General features: G+C 41.8%; 1 protein-coding gene across 1 annotated transcript in view; it reads right to left on the reverse strand.

Moving 5' to 3' along the window:
• The window catches only part of SLC13A1 (solute carrier family 13 member 1), a 237547-nt gene that overhangs the window by 52080 nt on the left and 160843 nt on the right, over nt 1-24624 (reverse strand). Inside the window, exon 7 of the mRNA XM_044087327.1 lies at nt 8775-8932. Coding sequence (XP_043943262.1) covers nt 8775-8932 — 158 coding nt within the window. The remainder of the gene's footprint in view (nt 1-8774; nt 8933-24624) is intronic.

The following is a 24624-nucleotide window of genomic DNA, read 5'->3' on the forward strand; positions in this document are numbered from 1 at the left end:
CATGGTGGTGTGGTGATGTTGATATAATGGCTTCACATGAGCTGTACATTACATGGTGGTGTGGTGATGTTGTTATAATGGCTTCACATGAGCTATACATTACATGGTGGTGTGGTGATGTTGATATAATGGCTTCACATGAGCTGTACATTACATGGTGGTGTGGTGATGTTGATATAATGGCTTCACATGAGCTGTACATTACATGGTGGTGTGGTGGTGTTGATATAATGGCTTCACATGAGCTATACATTACACGGTGGTGTGGTGATGTTGATATAATGGCTTCACATGAGCTATACATTACATGGTGGTGTGGTGATGTTGATATAATGGCTTCACATGAGCTGTACATGACATGGTGGTGTGGTGATGTTGATATAATGGCTTCACATGAGCTGTACATTACATGGTGGTGTGGTGATGTTGATATAATGGCTTCACATGAGCTGTACATTACATGGTGGTGTGGTGGTGTTGATATAATGGCTTCACATGAGCTATACATTACACGGTGGTGTGGTGATGTTGATATAATGGCTTCACATGAGCTGTACATTACATGGTGGTGTGGTGATGTTGATATAATGGCTTCACATGAGCTGTACATTACATGGTGGTGTGGTGATGTTGATATAATGGTTTCACATGAGCTGTACATTACATGGTGGTGTGGTGATGTTGATATAATGGTTTCACATGAGCTGTACATTACATGGTGGTGTGGTGATGTTGATATAATGGTTTCACATGAGCTGTACATTACATGGTGGTGTGGTGATGTTGATATAATGGTTTCACATGAGCTGTACATTACATGGTGGTGTGGTGATGTTGATATAATGGTTTCACATGAGCTGTACATTACATGGTGGTGTGGTGATGTTGATATAATGGCTTCACATGAGCTGTACATTACATGGTGGTGTGGTGATGTTGATACAATGGCTTCACATGAGCTGTACATTACATGGTGGTGTGGTGATGTTGATATAATGGCTTCACATGAGCTATACATTACATGGTGGTGTGGTGATGTTGATATACTGGTTTCACATGAGCTATACATTACATGGTGGTGTGGTGATGTTGATATAATGGTTTCACATGAGCTGTACATTACATGGTGGTGTGGTGGTGTTGATATAATGGCTTCACATGAGCTACACATTACACGGTGGTGTGGTGATGTTGATATAATGGCTTCACATGAGCTATACATTACATGGTGGTGTGGTGATGTTGATATAATGGCTTCACATGAGCTGTACATTACATGGTGGTGTGGTGATGTTGATATAATGGCTTCACATGAGCTGTACATTACATGGTGGTGTGGTGATGTTGATATAATGGTTTCACATGAGCTGTACATTACATGGTGGTGTGGTGATGTTGATATAATGGTTTCACATGAGCTGTACATTACATGGTGGTATGGTGATGTTGTTATGACAGATAATACTGAGATTGTTACGGTTTTCATGAAGAGATGCCAAAGAAAATAAGTTAAGATTCCTTAGTATTTATGGGTAGCTGGGATCATGTCAGCCATCTTTCCAGGGAAACTTGTTTTCCTTTCCTGAAGTCTTCCCATGGCCTTTGTTGTTTTCTATACCATTTTGACAAAAGTAACTGAGCCATCATATACCTCTCAACCTCTTAGCACAAGAAAACTGGACAAAGCCTAAAATAATGGGGTGACAAAGGCCAACAATAGGGACAGTTGTTAAGTATCACTCTTATAAACTTAGAAAGTTGCTAGCATACCTCTCAACTGTACAGATTTTCACAGAATGTCCAGATTTTTGCCTCAGATATTTGGTCTGTTCCTCATAAAATCTGTAGTTTTCTGGCAAATTGTGGAGGACTTAAGTCACTAAATAATGACCAAATAATGACAAATGTTTGAGTTTCAGACTTAATATCCTTCAGAAAAATGCATGCTAATACAAATCCTGTTATTCTAACAGCTTTCTAAGTTTATAACAGAAATATTTGTATTATTTTACATTTTCAAAAAGATATGAAGTCTAAAATTCAAATGAATGTCATTATTTAATTACTTCAGTCTTAAGTGAGTTGTCAGAAAACCACAAAATTTATGAGGAACTGACCAGAAATATGAGACAAAAGTCTGGACTTCTTCTTCTTCTTCTTTCGGCTTTTCCCGGTTAGGGGTCGCCACAGCGGATCACCTTGTCCGCACATTGATTGGCAGTGGAGTTTTACAGTGTCGAGTTGCCAGCCCGGTGCCCAACCTTCCACAGAAGGCACACTCACACGCACACCTAGGGCCAATTTAGAGTGTCCAATCCACCTGCAGCATGTCTTTGGGATGTGGGAGGAAACCGGAGCACCCAGAGGAAACCCACGCGACCACAGGGAGGACATGCAGACTCCGCACAGAAGGCACCCCAGCCAAGGATCGAACCAGAGAACCTCTTGCTGTGAGGCGGCAATGCTAACCACTGCACCACCGTGGCCGCCCATATGAGACAAAAGTCTGGACAATCTGCAAAAATCTGACCAGTTGAGAGATGAAGGAGAGCCTGACATGTCACCGGAAAAGCGTGAGGATTGAATTTGTATAAAAACTGTGTTTTGTACCACAGTCAGTATTCCTTCTGCAATAAACCCATGGACATTCCTCCCAAAACATAAATAAGTGCGTATTAATTATATTCCTTAATTCATCTTTTGACATCTAAATTTGCAAAGCTGCATACAGTAGCACTAAAAGACATGTGGTTACTAGTTACTAGATGAATGATAGGAACACAAGTGAGACCCTTTTTGCATTTTCTAATTTTGCTACTTGTTCATGGCATTCAGCAAGAGGAAATCTGCACATAAATTTTATCCAGATATGTCAGTTACATGAAACTACCACTTATTATTTCTGTCATTGTTAGCCACATCACAGCATTATACCTACTTTTCTAGCTTTCCTATACTTAGCCTGACATTTTCCTAAAGTAGGAACATTTATTTCTGCAATACTGTTTTTATAAATTTGCATTGTTGAAATTTTGAGTCTCATCCTGAAAATGGCAGTTTCTTCTAGAGCTGGCCTGGGGATTCCTTCTAATGACATATCCTTTGTGGGAAATATCTAGAAACATCCTCACTTGGTACACAAATCACCTCAACTGACTCCTCTCAACCCAGAGGACCTTGGATTGTCCTCCAAGATACACCCTTTTTGTTAATCTTCTCATTGTGTCACTGACAGTGTGCCTACAAACCGTGTGGGGAATCTTATTCCCACTGCATATATCTGTAGCCTCAGTCCTCTGTGCCCCACCCAAAGGTTATGGCCACAAGTGAGGACTGGGGCATAAACTGACCAGTAAGCTGTATATGGTACCACTACCCAAAGGTCATGGCCACAAGTGAGGACTGGGGCATAAACTGACCCATAAGCTGTATACTGTGACTTTGCTTGGTCTTCAACATCTCCATCTTGTATAATACATTTAGTTTAGATCGACCAGCAGTATACCCTCCTTCATGAACAAGACCCCAAGAAATTTACATTTCCCAGTTTGGGCTATCTACTCCCCTATTACCATAAGAGAGCAGCCCAAGTTTTGCAAAAAAGAAAACCATGACCTCTGATTTGGAGGTACTAAATTTCTCTCCATCTGCTTTACAGTTAGCAGTGACCTACCTCAGAACAGTGGTTCACAGCCACTTAAAGCCAAGAAGACAGCAATGTCTGCAAACCAGAAAGATGCACTCCATGTGTCCCCAAAACATGACACACTGCAAATCTTGGCTGTGGCTTGTTCTGTCATAAAAATCATGAACAGTGGGGAGCTGTACACCCACTCTGAATGTATTCAATTGACATTAAATATGCAAGTACAGCTGTCTCTCTGCAAATACAAGCATGTAACGGTACGTAGCAGCAGGTCTAAGAGCCAGTACTGTTATGTGATGCAGATGTACTGGCAAACTCGCATAATGGTCATATGCAATCTCCAGGTCCACAAAACACATGCAGATGTACTAGAAAACTCCCACAGTGGTAATATGCTATCTACAGGTCCACAAAACACATGTAGATCTACTGGCAAACTCTCACACTCCTTTTAGTATTTCTCCAGTAGCAAATAGTTTATACTTTTTCTACCACCATTAGAGAATCCACATTGGCTGCCCCAAATCACACTCAGTTATCACATGTAGCTTCCTATGAGCATCCCAGCACAGGCTTTCCCTGCTACACTAAGTTCCATGACTCCTGTATAATCAGAAACACATACTTCTGTACCCCTTTGTAAAAAGTGGGGACCCCACCCCAGTTGTCAGTCCAGATGTATTGTCCCATTTCTATATAATATTGTAAATGCTTGTTGATCTTAGCACGCAAAATGTCCAGTGCCTTCAGTATTTTTGGCCAAATTTCAACAACATTCATAGCCTTGCTACCTCAAGACTGCTTAATTGTTGAAGTGTGATCATCTAAAGCAATTATGTGCCTCCCAGCAGCTCTTTCTGAGACTGCCATCTATAAAAGCAAATATTTTCTTGTTTTAGAAGTTTTTCATTTCTACTATAACACTGCCTCCAGTCAAGGTCAGTATTTCACCATATTGACTGACAGTACTCCAAGCAATGTCCTGCCTGCCTGCTGCCCTCCAGCTGATGGATGGTATGCCAGAAGCACGTTGTTGTCATTTAAATGCCATTCTACTTAGCCTTCAAAATCTCTTCCAGCACTTACCTTTCACTTTACTGACTGCTACTGCCTTGTTGGCTTATCAGTACCTATTAGTCGTTTTGGAGACCTCTTCCCTAAAATTTTTATCAGTACATATAAGTCATTTTGAAGACTTCTCCACTAAATTTTTTTATCCGTACCTATTAGTCACTTTAGAGACCTCACCCATAAAATTTTCATGGAAGGCAACTTTCTTTAACTTGATGACTTTTCTCACAGCTGGCATCCACCACAGGGTACTTGGGTGCCAATGTGAGAAGCACTGACCATGTTTCATCCACAGCTCCTTACCATCTCAATTACTGAAGTCCCACACGGCATCCTTTTGTAATCATAATTTGTGTCCTTGTCCAGAATATGGAAGAGGCTCTTCCAGATGTTGGAACTGAGTTTATTCTAAACAGCAACTTCTACAAGGCATTCTCAGGCACATCTGGGTCTACAAGCTTTATCGAGTCACTCCCCCAACTATCTGACCCAATTCACTGCAAAGTAGGAATCAGCTGACATCTCAGGACCTCCCTTGACCCACACGATTAGAAAACAAGATCGTGTATTTGGCAACATGCATTAAAATCCATCATTTGCCTTTGGCCCAGGGTACTGTGACACCAAGTTGTTTCCTTTTATGTGTCCAGTGACAAATTGTTCACTTTTTGCCTGAACTCATATTTATTGTCCTGCATTGTGTGCTACAGTGATATATGAAGGTTTGCCTGGTACCATGTAATGACTGGTCTGAGAGCCTTGAGAAAAACAGCAGGATTTTTGTAAAATTTCATTCTGGTTACTCTTTCCAAATTGTAGTAGCTTCAGATTGAGAGTAATAAAGTATGGAGTGGTGGGAGAAAATCCATCCCACATGATATGCAGGGTGAATTTTCCTTCTACAAAAAAAAAAAAAAAAATATATATATATATGTCAAGAGTGTGGAATCTCAAAATTGTAAAACAAACAAAAAAAAAGAAAAATAATAAGATGACAACATTTAAAAACATGTTTTTGTAGGGGGGCAAGGGTTGCACCCCCCACACCCCCTGCAAATTAAATATACTAACTCCGAGATCGCACTGCAGTGAAGAGAATGGTAATGTTCCCGTTCCGCACTTTATAGAGATCTACATTACCGTTCTCTTCACTGTACAGCGATCTTGGAATTAGTATATTTAGGTTGCAGGGGGTGTGGTGGGTGCAGGAGGGCTTGCCCCCCCTGCAAAAACATGTTTTAAAATGTTGTCATCTTTTTTTTCGATTGTTTTACAATTTTGAGATCCCACAATTTCATCATTATGGCTTCGGGATTGTGAAAGTCGAGATTGTGGGATCTCGAGATTTAGAAGTGGACCTGTACATGCATACATATTTTTTTAATTATTATTTTGAATATTTTTAAGGTTAGAGCATTCGTTTACTCACAGCAACTGTTTTCATTAAGGGTAATGTAAGTTTGTTGCAAGGTATGTGGATTCAGGGTACGATTGTCAAACTGGTAGGAAGAACACTTATGCAGAGCCTTTTGCTTTAATATGGTATTTGCTATGGATATTCTATGACCTGGTCTTATAGGTTCATAGGTAGGTACTAGGCTATTGGCCCTAGGGCCTATAAAAGCCTAGCCAAAAAGGTACCCTGGCTTTCGCCAACCAAGAAAATTATTTTCCTGTGCCCCTGTCGAGCAGAGCCACAGAGGTGATCCCTGGGATGAATTTCCTATTTCCCATCCAATCATCAAGATTTTTTTGAAGAGTGCTAATGAGGAGCTTTGCTTGATATAGATAGGTAGCTCTGTATGTTAGGCAGAGATCGCCTCTGAGTAGGCGATATGCGATGGAGAAAAGCTGGAGTTTTTTTAAACAGTCTGCATAGGGTATCTGTCTGAGGCCAGTAATCCTCTTTGTGAGGTATTTCTGCGGCCTTAACAATTGCTGTTGATGTCTTGTGATGTACATACCAAAAGGGGCATTGTACTCTATAATGGGTCTAATGAGTGATGAGTAGAGGGTAACAATGACCTCTTTTTTCCTGGATGAGAAACCTTTTGTGATGAGATGTGCCACGTAGAAGGATTTCTTGACTATTCTGGCGATGTGATTATTAAAGGAAAGACTGCTGTCCACCTGTGTCCCAAGGTCTCTTATCACACTTTTGGTGTTAAGTAGACTACCTTCTATGTGGTAGCTCATGGGTACAGAGTTTTTACCAAAGGGGATGATAATGCACATTTTGGCACTGAGCTTGAGGCCATGGCTTTAACACGAGGCATCTGTCTCAGTGAGGCCCTTTTGTAGGATGTCCACATCGTTAGGTGTTTTGATTATGGCTCCTAGTTTGCAGTCATCTGTGAACTTCATTAGCCAAAGACCTTCTGTGTTAGCCTGTACTTCAGAAAAGTAGATACCAAGCAGGAGAAGACCCAGGACTGAACCCTGTGGTACTCCACTTGTCACTGGTCTGAAGTCGGATTTGGAGTCTGCTACTTTCACAGTGTGGGTTCTGTCAGTGAGGCAGTTGACAACTCATCTTGTGACATAGGGATTTATACCTAGTTTAGTGAGTTTACCTATAATTGCAGAGTGGGGGATGGTGTCAAAAGCCTTGGCGAGATCTAGATAGGCTGTGTGAACCACCTTAACCTCGTTTACAGCTTTGGTGACTGCTTCAAAGAAGTCAATCAGGTTTAGGAGACATGATCTGCCTTTTACAAACCCAAACTGGGTGGGGTCCAGAGTTTGCAGATTACCGATATCTTTGTTTATATGTTCCATAATGATATGTTCCATGGCCTTGCATGACCAGGCTCATTAGGCTAATGGGGCGATAGTTCCAAGGGTCCATGGAGGCTCCCCCTTTGTGGAGTGGGATAACCATTGCTGTGCGCCATTCAGTGGGCACAAAGCCTGAGGTGAGGCTATGATTGAACATGGTGCTTAGGTGGTATGCCAGGCCATTCTGTAGTTCGTGTAGAACGTAGCCTGGGATGTTGTCAGGTCCCATGGATGCTGTCTTCTTGGCTTTGGAGAGTGTGTTTTTTACCTGTGCAGCCATGATTACAGGAACTTTGCATTCTTTTGGTATAGAGATGGGCCCTTTAAGGGGTGAGTGGGGTGGGGGGTAAAGTTAGCACTGAGCCTATCTGCCAGGATGTTGGCAATATCAGTTGGTTCTGTATATTTTGTGCCATTGTGCTGTAACTCAGAGCAGATCTGAGTGTTGCCTTAATGAACCAATTAGGAGCACTCTTTTCTCCTGGTCTTAATGAATATTTCTGACTAACCAATGACGTGTAGATTGCTGTTATTTAAGATGTGGTTTGGAGTATGTGCGATTATTGCACCGAAGAAGACTTTATTACCGAAACCAGTACGCCATAATTGCTCTTATTTTGGTTATTTATTATTTTTTGAAATAAAGAATTTTGTGCTGACGCTTGACTGCTGGGCATTCATTTCTTTGCATATTAGTTAATTTTGGCCATGCACCTGTTCTTTACTTGCATGGGTTGGTTTGTGGTATTCTATGACTAACACAGAACTACAGTAACAACCCAACATTTGCATGTTATTCAGGCAAACCTTTTCTCGCATTTATACTCTTCCAGGTATTTTTGTCATTCCTGGTATGAGCACTGAAGCCTCCCATCGTAACTTCATAGCTAAGCACTAGCCATTCAGACCTGTGCCATATTACCATATATATTATCTCAGACACTAACTATTTTTGCTCAGTTATTGGCATACTTATGTCATTTTTAAAATGTGTAGTATCATAATACTTGTATTTTGCATTAGATGAGATTTACACAAATTAATAAATAATCTTTAGTCCCATCCTTCTTTTCTTAAGTACTTGGCTGCTTGAAGAGTGCAACATTCAGATTTTGTTAGAAAATTAAAATTAATTATTTTAATATACCATTTCCCATCATGATGCAATTATAGAACATGAGCCTGAATAAGAAAAAAAATGTTGTGTTTTTGATGCTAATAGGTTTGCATTCAGGAAACAAGTGCAAAAACTGAAAAGTTACAAATTACAGCTCCTTACGTATTGAACTGTTCAGCAAAAATCAAATTGCTTGACGTTCCTGTGATGGTAGTAATTCCACCTATTGTTGATGCATAAGCAATACAAAGAGACATTCCTTTGCACATTAGGTGATCCTTCCTGGACCTGTACTTTCCATCTGGATCATATGTTGACACCTTTAAATACAGATAAGTGTTAGTAAAATTTGTATTCATGTGTAAAATTTTCAACTTTTAAGAAACAAAGGAAATGAACTGACTGAAAAACATACATTGTAACGTTAAACACCATTGTTTTGTAACAGATTTAAATCGGCCAGCATGTTACTGAGGAGTCAGTTGTGGGGGTTTCTTTAGGCCTCTGTTATATAAGTCAGATAATTACCTCTGAAGATTTACAATCTGTTTAACACAGCAGTCTTGCAAAAATCTGTAAATCTAAAGACAGAGTCCAGTAGAACTATGAAAGGCACAGTTGAAACACATAATGTAGCTAAGCCTGTGGTGTAGTAATCAGCTTGTGATTCTTAAATATTACAAATATTTGCAGTGCTCAACTTAAAGAAAACTAGTGTAAGCAAAAAAAAATCACAAGAGAAATAATTCAGTGCATCCTGACAATGGAAAATAGAAGGAAACTGGTGGGCACAGGTACTGTAGAACAATATAATCCGTAGAAAATTTAAGAATTCTACCCTAGTAAACACTCGTGCTCTCAGGCAAGAGTTCCTTGAATGACTTGGATTATGGAGGACTATAGAGGATACTGTATGGCCTACAAACTTTGACCTCCAGAATAAAGGAGAAAGCAAAAATATAAAATTCCCACATTGGGAGCACCTTTTACATACTGAGATTATTAACATAGAACTTGTAAAAAATGTCTAGTTTTAAAAGGTACAGAGAAAAATGTTTAGCAATAATTAGAGGTGTCCTGACATATTAGGATGATCTGGGAGGAATGATGTCTGTATGTGACGTGATGATTCGACCTCATCCAAATGGACTGCAGGACTTTCCTAGTCCTAAGCAAGAACAAGGCTACAGCAGCTCCCTGATAAAGGAAGCGTAACTCAGTCACCTTTATAAGAATGCAGATGAAGTCCTTTATTTTATTGCATTCTTTTCTGGTCCTTCCCCACTAGACATCAAGCACTCCCAAGCCATCCAATCAAACCATTCATTCTCCCATCCTGAAAGCATCTGCCAGGGTGAAGGTCAGAGATTTTTATTTTTATTTTATTTATTTTACATTTGTTAACTGGGATGGTCCAACTGGACACAGGTCTATTTTCAGCGGGGGCCCAGGGAGAAAAGCTCCACAGTAAGTAAAATTTTACACAATATGTTAAAATACAGTATACAGAGAATTTTCAAACAATATGTTAAAATACAGTACACAGCAGAAGACATAAGACCTATATATACAGGAAAAAATAGTTACACACGGTTAATAACAGAATAAGTATACAAATTCAATCAGTATTAGGAGAAGACCTAGACTGTAATATATATTACAGTAGGTATATTAGGAAGTGAGATCTATAAGTGGAATAATTTGAGGACTTATATAGTACATCGGCATAGCCACTTATTCTTTGTGTGTTCTAAGTGAGTTTTTAAATTGAGAAGAGGTAGGGGCAGAAATCAGAGCAGGAGGGAGATTATTCCAGGTTCTAGCTATGGGGTGGGAGAACAGTGCTTTTCCTGCGGTATTGTTAGCCTAGAGATACAGAGCCCTAGAGATGACCATCAGTGAGCCATCATCTGGTTTTCTAGTGTAGTTTTGTTTTAATCCCATTCACCTCTGTGGTCATAAATGTCCCTTGTGGAATCAGAGGCCTGCAACTTTAGATACTGTGGTGACCATGTGTGTCCACATGACCACGGATCTCCACCTGCAGCAGGTACAACTGTTTGGCAGATTGATGTCGCCTTGACCTTTACCCAGCATCTGTACAGTTAATTCACCTTCAAGCCTCCCTCTACCAGACGGCAAAAAAGCAGTGAACCAGATCACCTCTGTCCCTCCAAGATGGACAAGCCAATAATATCCACTCACTCTTGTTCCTGTCTGCTGATTCCTTCGGAACTATAACTGTAGTCAAACACAGTCATCTAAGACACAGTTTAGGCTCTATTCTTCTGTACTATAGAGTCCTGTACACCACACTGTATCATGTTTCCAGCAACCCCCCTCCCATGAATGATGAACACCCATGCAAGGAGTCTGTTGTGTGGTAGTTCTGCACCTGACTCTAAAATCATTGGACTGCACCCACGTGACATACAATAAATCTTTGACAGCCAGTTATCAAAACAGGCTATACAGAACTTACAACAGTTGCACGATTATCAATATTTCAACATTCTCAGGAAACAACACAGATACTGTGCATGTGCTTTTAGCCTCCATGAGGAGTTTTCTCTGACTGAGTTCTAGATGGAAGGTTACTACATAGATTCATGGCTAACTAATAGTAACCACAAGGGCCTTTATAAGCCTAATAACCAAAAAAAACAGAGCAACAATGTAGTGACCACAAAAATCCAAAATGATGCAGCACGCAAGCCTTTATAAGCCTAACCTCGCAGCCCAACCTAATTCTGTCCCTATGTATCACGGGCATTTATTAGCAGGGGGTATGTCATTTAGGATTACCCTGGCATCATGCCAACTGACCTTAGCTCCCAGTGCCTCTGTTGAGTAGAGTCCCTGGAGTTATCCCCGGGGTGAATTTTCTATTTCCCATCCACTCATCAAGATTTCTCATGAAGAGGGCCAGTGAGGTAATCTGCTTGACATGTATGGGAAGTCTATTCCATAGCATGGGCAGTCTCTTTTATGAACCTGTCCCTCCAGCATATTCTGTTGATTGTGATAATGAGGTTGAGGTTTCTGAAGCATGTGGTGCGGAGGGATTGGGATTTCTTTAGATGTAGCATTTATAACAGAGCTGGGTCAGACATGGCTTTGTAAGTCAAGCAGAGATCACCTCTAAGTAGGCGATATGTGACAGAGAACAGTTGGAGGTTTTTGCGTTTGCCCATATAGGACAAGTGTTTAAGGACTAGGATCCTCTTTGTGAGGTACTATTGTGGCCTCTCCAGTTGTTACAGGTTTCTGGTGAGGTGCATGCCAAATGGGGCATTGTACTCGATGACTGGCCTAATGAGGGAAGCGTAGAGGCAGACGATGACCTCTTTCTTCCTGGATGTAAAACCCTTAGTAATGAGATGTGCCACATAGAAGGACTTTATGACCACAGTGGCAATGTGGTGGTCAAAAGAGTGGTTGCTGTCAACCTTTGTTCCCAGATGTCTTATAACTCCTTCTGTGTTCAGTGGACTGTCAATGTGGTAATTCATGGGAACTGGGTTTTTACCAAAGTGGATGATGACACATTTTTTGGCATTGAGCTTAAGGCCATGGTTCTGACACCATTTGTTGGTCTCAGTGAGGCCTTTCTGTAGGATGTCAACATTTCTTGGAGAGTTAATAATAGCTCCCAACTTGCAATCATCTGTGAACTTTGTCAGCCAGAGACACTTCATGTTGGCCTGGACTTCAGAGAAGTAAATACCAAACAGGAGAGGACCAAGGGCCAAACCCTGTGGGACTCCACTCATGACTGGTCGGCAGTCTGACTTGGAGTCAGCTACTTTCACACTGTGGGTTCTGTGAGCCAGTTTGCAACCCACCTACTGACTTAGGGGTTGATGGCTAGCTTAGTGTGGTTTTCTATGATTCCTGAGTGGGGAATGGTATCAAAGGCCTTAGCTAGATCAAGATAGGCTGTATGAACCACCTTGCCTTCATCCACAGCTCTGGTGACTGACTCAAAGAAGTCGACCAAGTTGAGCAGACATGATCTACCCTTCACAAAACCATACTGTGTGGGATCCAGAGTTTGGATATTCCCTATATCCTTGTTTATTAGTTCCATGATGATGTGTTCCATAGCTTTGCATATCAGACTCGTCAGGCTAATGGGGCAATAGTTCCTGGGGTCTGTAGTTACTCCTCTTTGTGTGTGTGTGTGTGTGTTATTTTGGGCATAGTTACTGTCTGACTCTATCTATCAGAGACATGGGGCCAGACCCAGGGTGAATTTCTGATTTCCCATCCATTGCTGAAGGTTATGCTTAAATAGGGTTAGGGATGGACTCTTCTTCACATGGATGGGGAGCCTGTTCCACAGCATGGGGATCCTCTGAGACACGTATCTGTCTCTCCAGCACGTCCTGTTTATGTCACAAGCAAAATCTCAGTCCCTGGAGCTAATGTTCTGATGCTGTTTGCTTTGTGGATATGCAAAGGTCCATCAGAGCTGGATCCAAAGATGCCTTGTATGCCAGGCATATATCACCTTTCAGTAACCTGTAGGAGACCAAGTACAGAGATGGGGCTTTAATGCAATCCAGATAGGACAATGTGTTTATATGCTGGATTCTTCTGATAATGAACCTTTCATAGTTTCATAGTTTCATAGTTTAGTACTAGGCTATCTGCCCTGGTGCATTTGTAAGCCTAGCCATAGTGATGTGGCTTTTGCCACCCCATGAAATGGTACAAAAATATACAGAATAAATTTAGAATACTGTGCCTCTGTCTAGTAGTGACACAATGAAGGTCCCCTTATATAATAGAATTAGTTTACTGTACCCCTGTCTAGCAGTGATACAGATGTGACCCCTGGGGTAAACTTACGATCTCCCATCCACTCTTCAAGATTTCTCTTGAAGAGAGTCAGTGAGGGGCTCTGCCTAATATGAACTGGGATCTTGTTCCAAGGCATGGGAAGCCTCTGGGTTATGAATCTATCCCTCCAGCATGTCCTATTCATACTTGTGCCGAGGTTTAAGTCTTAAGCTCTCATGGTCCTGATGGATTTGGATTTTTTGAGGTGGAGCATGTTCATCAGATCCTGATTGGACATGGCCTTGTACGTCAGGCAGAGATCACCACTGAGCAGGCGGTATGCTACTGAATAGAGCTGAAGTTTCTTTAGTCTGGCAGAAAAAGACATATGTTGGAGACCCTTGATCCTCTTGGTGAGGTACTTTTGTGGTCTCTCCAGCTGTTGCAAATGCCGGGTGAGGTACATACCAAATGGGGCATTGTACTCAATCATGGGTCTGATGAGGGAGGAGTATAGGGGTACAATGACATCCTTGGATCTGGATGTGAATCCCTTCATGATGAGGTGTGCAAGGTAGAATGTTTTTCTAACCACTTTGGCAACGTGGGTGTCAAATGAGAGGTCACTGTCGACTTGGGTCCCTAGGTCTCTGATTACTTTTTCCGTACTCAGTGGGTTGCTGTCTATGTGATAATTTGTGAGTACTTTGTTTTTCCCAAAGGGGATGACTATATATTTTTGGCATTTAGTTTAAGGCCGTGACTCCGGCACCAGTTGTCCGTTTCTGTGAGGCCTTTTTGTAGGATGTATGTGTCCGCTGGTGTATCGACTATGGCGCCTAGTTTGCAGTCATCTGCAAACTTTGTCAGCCACAACCCTCCCATGTTTGCTTTAACATCTGAGAAATAAATGCCGAACAAGAGGGGTGCCAGGACAGATCCCTGTGGGACACCACTTGTGACTGGCTTTGAGTCTGACATTGCTCCAGTGATTTTAATTTTATGGGTTCTGTCCTTTAGCCAGTTTGCAACCCATCTAGTGACAAAAGGGTTTACGTTTAAGCTGTTGAGCTCATCTCTGATGCCTGAGTGGGGTGTTGTGTCGAAGGTCTTAGCCAAGTCCAGGTAGGCTGTATGGACTGCTTTGCCCTCATCAATGGCTCTAGTGACTGTTTTGAAAAAGTCAACCAGGTTCAAAAGGCAAGATCTGCCCTTTACAAAGCCGAACTGGGTGGGGTCAAGTGTCTGTAGGTCCCCTATGTCTCCGTTTATGAGTTCCATAATGATTCTTTCCATAGCTTTGCAGACCAGGCTGGTTAAGCTTATGGGGCGGTAGTTCCCAGGGTCTGTAGAGGTGCCCCCTTTGTGGAGTGGGACCACTGTTGCTGTACGCCAGTGTTCAGGTACATATCCTGTAGTAAGGCTAAGGTTAAATAGCATTTTTATGTGCGTGTTTAGCTCCTCTTGGAGTTCACGTAGCACGCAACTTGGGATACCGTCAGGTCCCATTGATGCTGTGTTTTTAGCTTTGTTGAGGGTGGTTCTCACTTGGACATCTGAGATGACAGGGAGATTACATTCAGCTGGGATAAGTATTTCTTCTTTTGGGGGTGAGGGAGGGGAGAAATTTGCACTGAACCTGTCAGCCAGAATGTTGGCAATATCTGTGGGTTCAGTGTATTTTTTGTTGTTGTGAACTAACTCTGAGCATATCTGAGGGTTTCCACCCAGGTTTCTAACATAGCTGAAGAAGGCTTTGTGGTTATCTTTAGTGTCCTTAGCGATTTTTTTCTCAAAGTTGGCCTTGGATGTTTTTATGAGAGAACGTAGTTTTCTGCTAATGTTGATCAGAGATGTCTTCCCTTTATGGGATTTTGCTCTGACGTGCAGTAGCTTCCTTCTTTTGTTATATAATTTGTTAATGGCTGAGGTCCACCAGACAGGACGCTTGCCTTTGGTGGAGAGGGACTTGGATTTATTTGGGATTGCATGATCCATGCATTCTTGGAGATGTCCATAGAAAGCATTTGTGAAGGATTCGGCATTGTGGGATGTGGTATCCACTGGCCCAGTGGGCTTAAAGGATACCATCTCAGTCTTAAGAAGAGTGAAGTCTGCTTTTGAGAAGTTTTTCACTGTGGTCTTTTGTGCTGGGGTGAAGGTGGGATATGTATATCCAGGGTGATTAGTTTGTGGTCAGATCTCACTAGTGAGGGGTATACCTCCGGTGTGGAGCATTTTGTCCCCATGTTTGTGATGATCAGGTCTAGTATATTATCTCCCCTAGTGGGAGAGGTGACTAGTTGTTCCAGTGCATTTGAATTTATGAATTCCAGGAACATTTGGGCTAGGGTGTTAGGGCTAGAATAATGTACCCAATCTATGTTTGGGTAGTTGAAGTCTCCCAGTATGATGGTATTTTGTGATACATTCATATCCTCCAATGTCTTCAGGAAGGCTGAGTGGGGTTCCTGAGATTGGGAGGGTGGTCTGTAACATGCTACCAGTTGTATAGCAGTTTTGCCTTTGGTTAGTTGCACCTGTATGGTCACTGATGCTTCATGTGTTGCTACTAACCTGGAGGTGTGGGTGCCCTTGATGAATATGGACACTCCCCCTCCCTTTGTGGTTCGGCCCGGGTTTTGGGGCCGAAAAGCATGATATGAGGTATAGCCTGGTAGCACTGGGGTGCTCTCAGGATCCTTGAACCAGGTTTCAGTTACTGCACAGATGTCGATGTTCTCCATGCTGAGGAGTGCATCGAGTGCCTGCATCTTGAGATTTAGACTTCTGGTGTTGAGCAGCATTACCCTTAGTTTTTTTCCATTTTTGTTTTCTAAGGAGGTGGGTTTGTCTTTTGAGCCTTGCCTAAAAAAGGCACTATGGGGGTGGCAAGAGCCTTAGCCAATATCCGGAAGCCCAATGGTGACAGGTGTAAGCCATCCCTTGCGAAGCAGCATGGCTTGTCCAACATGTCATCCCAGGCAGACAGACATTGTATCCCCTTAGAATGACACCAGTACTTGAGCCAATTATTAAAGCTGATCATTTTGTCTTTGTATTGTGGCATCATTCTTGGTGAGGGCAAGATGCTGCTCAAGGTCAGGGTCATACCAGCCTGGGCTACATAATCGGAGAGCTCCTCTATGTCTCTTTTCATGTAGTCCAGGGAGGTACGTCTCAGGTCATTCACGCCAGCATGGACAATGATGGAGTCATATTTGTACTTGCTTTGGAGTGACCTGAGTGCGTGTGTTATGTGGCGGATCCTAGCTCCCGATAGGCAGCTCACAGTCACCCTCTCCTTGTTCAGCCTGGTAAGCGGGACATCAGTGTGTCTGACTATACAGTCACCTATTACTAGTGTATCAGGCATGGTGTTTGGCCTTAAGGGCTGTGATTGGTTGACACACTGATTTATTGAAGTATGTGTTGCATGTGTTTTGTTTTGAGGTGGTGGATTTTTGGATGTCTGCTTTGGGAGCCTCTGTTGTTTTGGTAAGTTTTTCTATTAGAGCCTCCGAGTATGTCTTTGTGTTTTTATGTGTTTGGTTTGCAGTTGTGGTAGGTCTATGTGGGACTGGGTTTGTTGTGTGTGTGGTTACCATCTCCTCCTGTCTGGTCATGCCAGCCCTGAGTTGAGAGAGTTCAGCCTCCAGCTTGGCTATATAGTTGCATCTCTCACATGTATTTGCGTTTGTTGGGAGGAGGAGAGGGTTGTCTGTGTACATGAAACAATTGTAGCATTGTCTGAAGATACCCAGATTAACCAGCTGAACTGGAGAGGATGCCAGTAATCTACCACTCGACATGCTAGAACAGTATAAGGGAGTGCTGTGCCTTTAAGGGAAGTGGATATTCACAGGGGTGGTAGGTGGATGTAGTGCTTTACTTAGTACGAGAGTGCTTACTTAGTAGAGAAGTTTTGAGAACAAGTGCTAGGCTTATAATATAGTGAGTAGTCTGATTATACAAAGAGTAGAGCTTCCTTAAGGGAAAATTTGAAGAGCAGACTTGGTGGAGCCAGAAGAAGTTTAACCTTGTTTAACCGGCACTGCACTATGCGCACAAACGCGCAAAGCCGCGCAAACGCAGATTTTAAACAGGGAACTACAAAAGAGCTATAAATGGTCTAAAACAACAAATTACTACAGTTCTTGTGCTGAGGTCACTTCCTACAGGGACAGGTAGACTGTTCAAGGCTCCCCACTCCCACTGGTGAGCAAAGAAACTTCCTTCTATCCAAGTAAGGTAATGGACAACACAGGAACTACACCACAGCCCAGAATACAGCAATGCCTGTAAACTGGTCTAAACTAGTTGAACATTCCATCCGTTGCATATGTCTGGTCAGGTACATGTAGAAGGGGCATTATACTAAATGATGGGTCTGATTATAGGGATGTCTTTTCAATGGAGTAATTAGCCTGGGTGGCAGTTTTCTGAAAGGCACTATAATGCATTTCTTGGCATTGTGCTTTAATCTGTGACTTTGGCACCAGTCATTTGTCTGTGTTAGACACTCTTGTAAGATGTTTGTGTCATGGGGAAATCTATGATGGCACCCAGTCTGAAATCATCTGCAAACGTGATCAGCCAAAGACCATTGACATTAGCCTTTACTTCTGAGAAGTAGGAGTGGTTGCAGCACTGTGCTCTGAGATACCCTACTGATGACTGGTCTCTTAGCAGTGGTGGTCTCACCAATTCTGAATTGCTGGGTCATATCTGTAAGCCAGCTGGCAATCCAGTAAGTTAGGTAGGGATTTATACCCATTTCTGAGTTTATAAACTCTACCCAAGTTGAGTATTGCATTGAATGCCTTAGCCAAGCCCAGATAGGTGGTATGCACCATTTTCCATCATCAGTTGCCTTGGTGACCTTCCTAAAAAAGCCCACATGTGAATTCCTATAGGTAGCATTACCATATTCAAAGATATGAACATACAAATGATTATGAACAAAGGAAATACAGAAATGGATATCACCTCAGTCTAGGTGTAGGTGCACATTCCTGCTCCCAATACAATAAATACAGTAACTGGACAAAGAGGAGAAAGGAGAGAGTGTATTCACCTGCTACTTTTTAAATAACTCCAGTGAACTGCTGAACTGCAGTGGCACCATATTCTCAGTGTCTGTGTCCTTCCTTTCTGTAGATGGCTTCATAGTTAGTCTGTACCAGAAAGTGGCATGAGATCTCTGATTCCTGCATTAAAAAGTTCATGGAACTTATTCAGAATAGTGACATCTTTTTTGCAGTGATTACTACAAGATTCTTCAAGTATAAAGATTTCTACCTTGTTTTAAACTGCTCAAAATTTTGTACAGTTTAGCTGGCAAGATGTTTATTGGTATCACCAATATTGTGTCAATACCGGTCATACTGGTGGCAACTGTACTTTAAATATCAAATGTGGCATCTCTTAGTAAGGCTAAAAAGTCAGCTGTACAGCATATACCTCCTACCAATAAGAAGACAGAATGCATATCTCACAGCATCAGAAGTATCAGTGAGTTAAGGCACATAATGATGCTGCTGACAGAATCCAGGCTATCTGCCCTTGTGAACCATTTTAAGCTTTATCTAACATCCTGTGATGAGGATCAAACCCTGTATCTCTTGTCTATAATGTAGATACATTAACCATTATGTCAAACCCTAGCAGAGTTGAGTACCCCTGCACCATCTTACTAACGAGTGCTAACTCTAACTCTAGCCATATCTCTGTGCCTTATCTTAGAAAACCGTTTCTGTAACATTACAACTACTCAAGAAATACTCAGACACATAAACATACACCAGAAAAATGTGCAAAATGAATGCAATCCTCTTGCTTAACACTTACTCCAAACCAAACCTGTCAACACCAGTACTAATCCACTTAGCTCTGTCTTCTGAATTGTTGGCATATTCTACTGTCTACATTCTGAACTGTCAATAATTTGTAATGTCAACATTTTTAACTGCAACTACATATATCTGTACCTATACCTATAGCTATATATATATATATGTATGTATATATATATATATATATATATATATATATATGTGTGTGTGTGTGTGTGTGTGTGTGCATGTGTAAAATTTATATATATATCATACACATATATGTAGATGTATATATGCACATGCACATACATGTACATATTTATATATAACACACCTTACTGATGTGTACTACCCCCAGCCCTAATGCTGCCCCTATTCCTAACACTAGCTCTAACCATGCCCTGTTCCTAACCCAGGCCTAACCCCACCTATATTCCGAATCCCAGCCCTTACTCTGCCCCTGTTCCTAACCCCAGCTCTAACCCTCCCCATGTTCCTAACTCAAGCTGTAACCGTGCTCCTGTTCCTAACTCCAGCCTTAACCCTGCCCCTGTTGCTAACCCCAGCCCTGCCTCTGTTCCTAACCCAGTCTTAACTCCACCCCTGTCCCTAACCTCAGTCCTAACCCCACTCCTGTTCCTAACCTCAGTCCTAACCCCACCCCTGTTCCTAACCCCAGCCCTAACCCCACCCCTGTTCCTAACCCCAGCCCTAACCCTGCCTCTCTTCCTAATTCCAGTCCTAACCCTGCCCCTGCATGTTCCTAACCCCAGCCCTAACCTCACCACTATTCCAAACCTCAGCCCTAACCCCAGCCCTAACCATACCCCTGTTCCTAACCCCAGCCCTAATCATACCCCTCTCCCTAAACCTAACCCTAACCCTGCCCCTGTTCCTGACTCAGTCCTAACCCTGCCCATCTCTAACCCAACCCTAACTCCACCTCTGTTCCTAACCCCAGCCCTAACCACACCCCTGTTTCTAACCCCAGCCCTAACCATGCCCCTCTCCCTTACCCTAAACCTGCCCCTGTTCCTAACCTCATCCCTAACCTTGCTCCTGTTCCTGACCCAGTCCTAACCCTGCCCATCTCTAACCCCAGTCCTAACACCACCCCATCCCTGTTCCTAACCCCAACCCTGTTCCTCACCCCAGCCCTAATCATGCCCCTCTCCTTAACCCTAACCCTGCCCCTGTTCCTAACCCCAGCCTTAACCCCTTTCCTGACCCAGTCCTAACCCTGCCTGTCTCTAACCCCAGCCTTAACCCCACCCCTGTTCCTAAATCCAGCCCTATCCCTGCCCCTGTTTCTAACCCCAGCACCCCAATTCTGTCACTGTTCCTAACCCCAGCCCTGCACCTTACCTTAGCAAAAACCCTTTCTGCACTACTAGCATTACACAAGACAGTCAGGCCGACATCAACTTCAGCAGCACACATTAAATCTCTGCTCTAACTCTAATGAACAGGCACTCTCACACACACTGCTACCCCTAATGCCAAAGCTTTTGGCATGTCCGCAACCTTCAACATTAAAATCCCAAAGCCACACACACAGTCAGCCTTTTGTAACAAATGTCCCAAACATTTCACTTTGTCTATGAACTGACAGTAAGAGAGAAGTGAAGTGAACCCTGTGTGTGTGTGTGTGTGTGTGTGTGTGTGTGTGTGTGTGTGTGTGTGTGTGTGTGTGTGTGTGTGTGTGTGTGTGTGTGCGTGTGTGCATGTGCGTGTGTGTGTGTGTGTGTGTGTGTGTGTGTGTGTGTGTGTGTGTGTGTGTGTGTGTGTGTGTGTGTGTGTGTGTGAGTTTATGAATATGCAGTTTAGTCAACTAATATGCATATCAAAACAAGATTACTATGCAACAATTGACAAGATCACAAAATACTGCAGTAATGAATTTCAGCATTTCTCAAGTATTGTACCCAGATAGATAGACAGATGTACATAGATCGGTAGATAGATAGATAGATAGATAGATAGATAGATAGATAGATAGATAGATAGATAGATAGATAGATTGACATTAGATAGATAGATAGATAGATAGATAGATAGATAGATAGATAGACAGATAGATAGGTAGATGGGTAGACAGATAGACTGTTAACTGCTCAAACTGTTGACAATGTCCACTGCAGGTCCTTTTTTTGTTGGGCACTTTATCAAGTCATCCAGCTGACTGAATGTCGTGTTTGCTGAAAAAGCTAAGTGGGTGTGTATGAGATATAGAAGTGTGTATGTATGTGTTTGCAGGTGAAGGTTAGGGTTAGGGTGAAGTAAGGGGATACTTTTAGGAGTGTGTTGGTGAGGCAGGGTGTGGTTGTTTAAGTGTTTGCTATTAGGGTTTGAGTTAGGGTTCAGTTAGGGGATAGTTTTAAGGTAGTGGGTGTTTGTATGTGGCTGTTCTGTATCCAAGTGTCTTGGTTAGTTGAACTATTAGAGAAAGGTTTTTTTAAGGCAATGTGGAGTGCTGGGCTTGGGAAGGAGCAGGGTTTGGGATAAGGTCAGAAGACATGAATAAGGTGTTGAAGGGGGGGTGACACTACCATTGTATGTGACATCTCAAATACAAAACACATTGAATAATACTGACAAGCCCATACAACACACCTATCACGTAACTTAATCTCTACTGTAATAATAACATTTACAGGCTCCCACAAATATTCTGATAAGCTATATCCATATCTAACCCCATACCCTAACTCTGACACATTCACACATACATACACACACCCCATTTTATCCCCAAATCGATACTTATCCCCCAAGTCATGTGCTTTCTGTGAAAAAGCACTTTTGACTTTATGAACACAAAAGACAAATAACGGACTAATTGAACATTTGATCTTTTCCTGTGACTCATACAAACATACATATTTATCCATCTATCTATACATACATATATTTTGATTACTGTTATCAATCAAACAAGCATCCTACAGAAATGCCTCACTGAGACGAATGACTGGTGTCGAAACCATGACCTTAAGCTTAATGCCAAAAAATGCGTCCTCATCCAATTTGGGAAAAACTCAGTTCTCACTAATTACCACATCGATGGAAGCCCACTGAACACTGAAGGTGTTATAAGAGATCTGGGGACACAGGTTGACAGCAACCTCTCCTTCAACCACCACATTGCCACTGTGGTCAGAAAGTCCTTTTGTGTGGCATATCTCATTACCAAGGGTTTTGCATCAGGGAAGAAAGAGTTCATCATCTCTCTTTACTCTTCCCTCAATAGGCCAATCATCAAGTATAATGTCCCATTTGGCATGTACCTCACTAGATACATGCAACACCTCACAAAGAGAATCCTAGACCTTAAACACATGTCCTACATTAACAGACTCAAAAAACTCCAGCTATTCTCTGTCTTATATCGTCTACTAAGAGGTGATCTCTGCATGACTTACAAAGCCATGTCTGACCCAGCTGTGTTAGAAGTGCTACATCTAAAGAAGTCCCTCTGCACCACACACTCCAGAGACCTCAACTTCATTACCACAATCAAAAGAACATGCTGGAAGGACAGGTTCATAATCCACAGACTGCCCATACTCTGGAACAGCCTTCCCATACATGTCAAGCAGAGCACCTCACTGGCCATCTTCAAGAGAAATTTTGATGCGTGGATGGGAAATAGAAAGTTCACCCTGGGGACCACTCCAGTGGCTGTACTTGATAAAGGCACTGGGAACTAACGTTGGGTGACATGATGCTAGGGCACGTCTATGGGCTAGGCTTGTAAAGGCTCCAGGGCCATTAGCCTACTACACACCTATGAACCTATGATGCTGTCATTATGAACACTGTACAAATGCTGAAACATGGAATGGCAGCATGTAATGCGCATGCTCCCAGGAGTAGTCTAAACAAATTGCAACTATTTTTGGAGGGTGACAAGCACCCCACCACACACACACCCAGCAGTGTAGCTACGCTAAGTCTGAGATTGCACAATCCATGGGGAAGGGAATATTCTCCTACTCTGGAATTGTCACACTTTTTTACATGACGACCATTTGTTTCAGTCAACCAAATGGTGTCAAACAGATATCAATGTTGTGCTTGTTCAATCAATAATGTACACACATAGATATAGATATATATATATACATATATATATATATATATATATATATATATATATATATATATATATATATATATATGTGGGTCTATATTACCAAAGCGAAAAACCCTATGCGCGAATACTAAAACATTGACCCCTATACCACGAACTGCAAAAATCTCGAACACACTAAACCGCAAAAAAAAAATATCGAACTGTCATAGTCGGCCAACCCCACCACCCGCTACATACTACCTACCCAAACAAAATAAATAAACCACATACATACACTAACCAAACCCTACTTCTAACCTAAACTAAAGCACCAAAACCCTACCTCAAACACTACACTAAACTCCACAAACACAACTATCTATGCACTCTCCTTAACCCCTCCCTAACCCTAAGGTCCATAACTACCGCACACATCCACTAGAGACATACACCTAAACAAAATAAATAATACACATACATACACTTAAAAAAACCCTACACCTAACACTACACTAACTCTTACATACATTACCTATCTATGCACTTACCTTAACCCAAATCCTAACACTAAAGTCCTATCTATCGCACACTTACCCTACGGAGCTATACCGCAGACGGGTCAACCAAAACAAATTGACATTTTGAAATTCGCAGTTTTGACCATTCGGGGTTTACGTACTTCACGCAATACGCTTCAACATCTTCATATTCGCCTAAAGGGATCTTCGATCGTAATAAGAACCTTTTATATATATATATATATATATATATATATATATATATATATATATATGTGTGTGTGTGTGTGTGTGTGTGTGTGTGTGTGTGGGTGTGTGTATATATGTATATGTATATATATATATATATATATATATATATATATATATATATATTTATATATATATATATATATATATATATATATATATATATATATATATATATATATATATATATGAGTAGGGTTAGATTCAAAACTTGTAAACTGCATTGGTCGACCGGCATGTGGTCAAAAGCAGTTTTCAAGTAGCAGAATGCCAAACCAAAATACATCGACTACACTACAGAGAATGGGTAGTGTAGTTTCAGTATTTGGATTCGACATTGTGCAGGGAGATCATGGTTAAGTGAGGAACAAGGAATTAGCCCATTTCCTCACTGTAGTGTGATCAGGGAGTTGGTATATTTAACGTACAAGAGGTGTAGGGGGCATAGTCCCCCTGCAAAATAGCACAATTAACATACTGTTGACTGTAGAGTATAACGGTACATCAATGTGTATAGCATAGATGACTGATGTCACCTTCTGTTCTGT

The sequence above is a fragment of the Protopterus annectens genome, chromosome 11.part0, assembly GCF_019279795.1.
Source record: "Protopterus annectens isolate FY-2018-M chromosome 11.part0, PAN1.0, whole genome shotgun sequence".
Classification (NCBI taxonomy): domain Eukaryota; kingdom Metazoa; phylum Chordata; order Ceratodontiformes; family Protopteridae; genus Protopterus; species Protopterus annectens.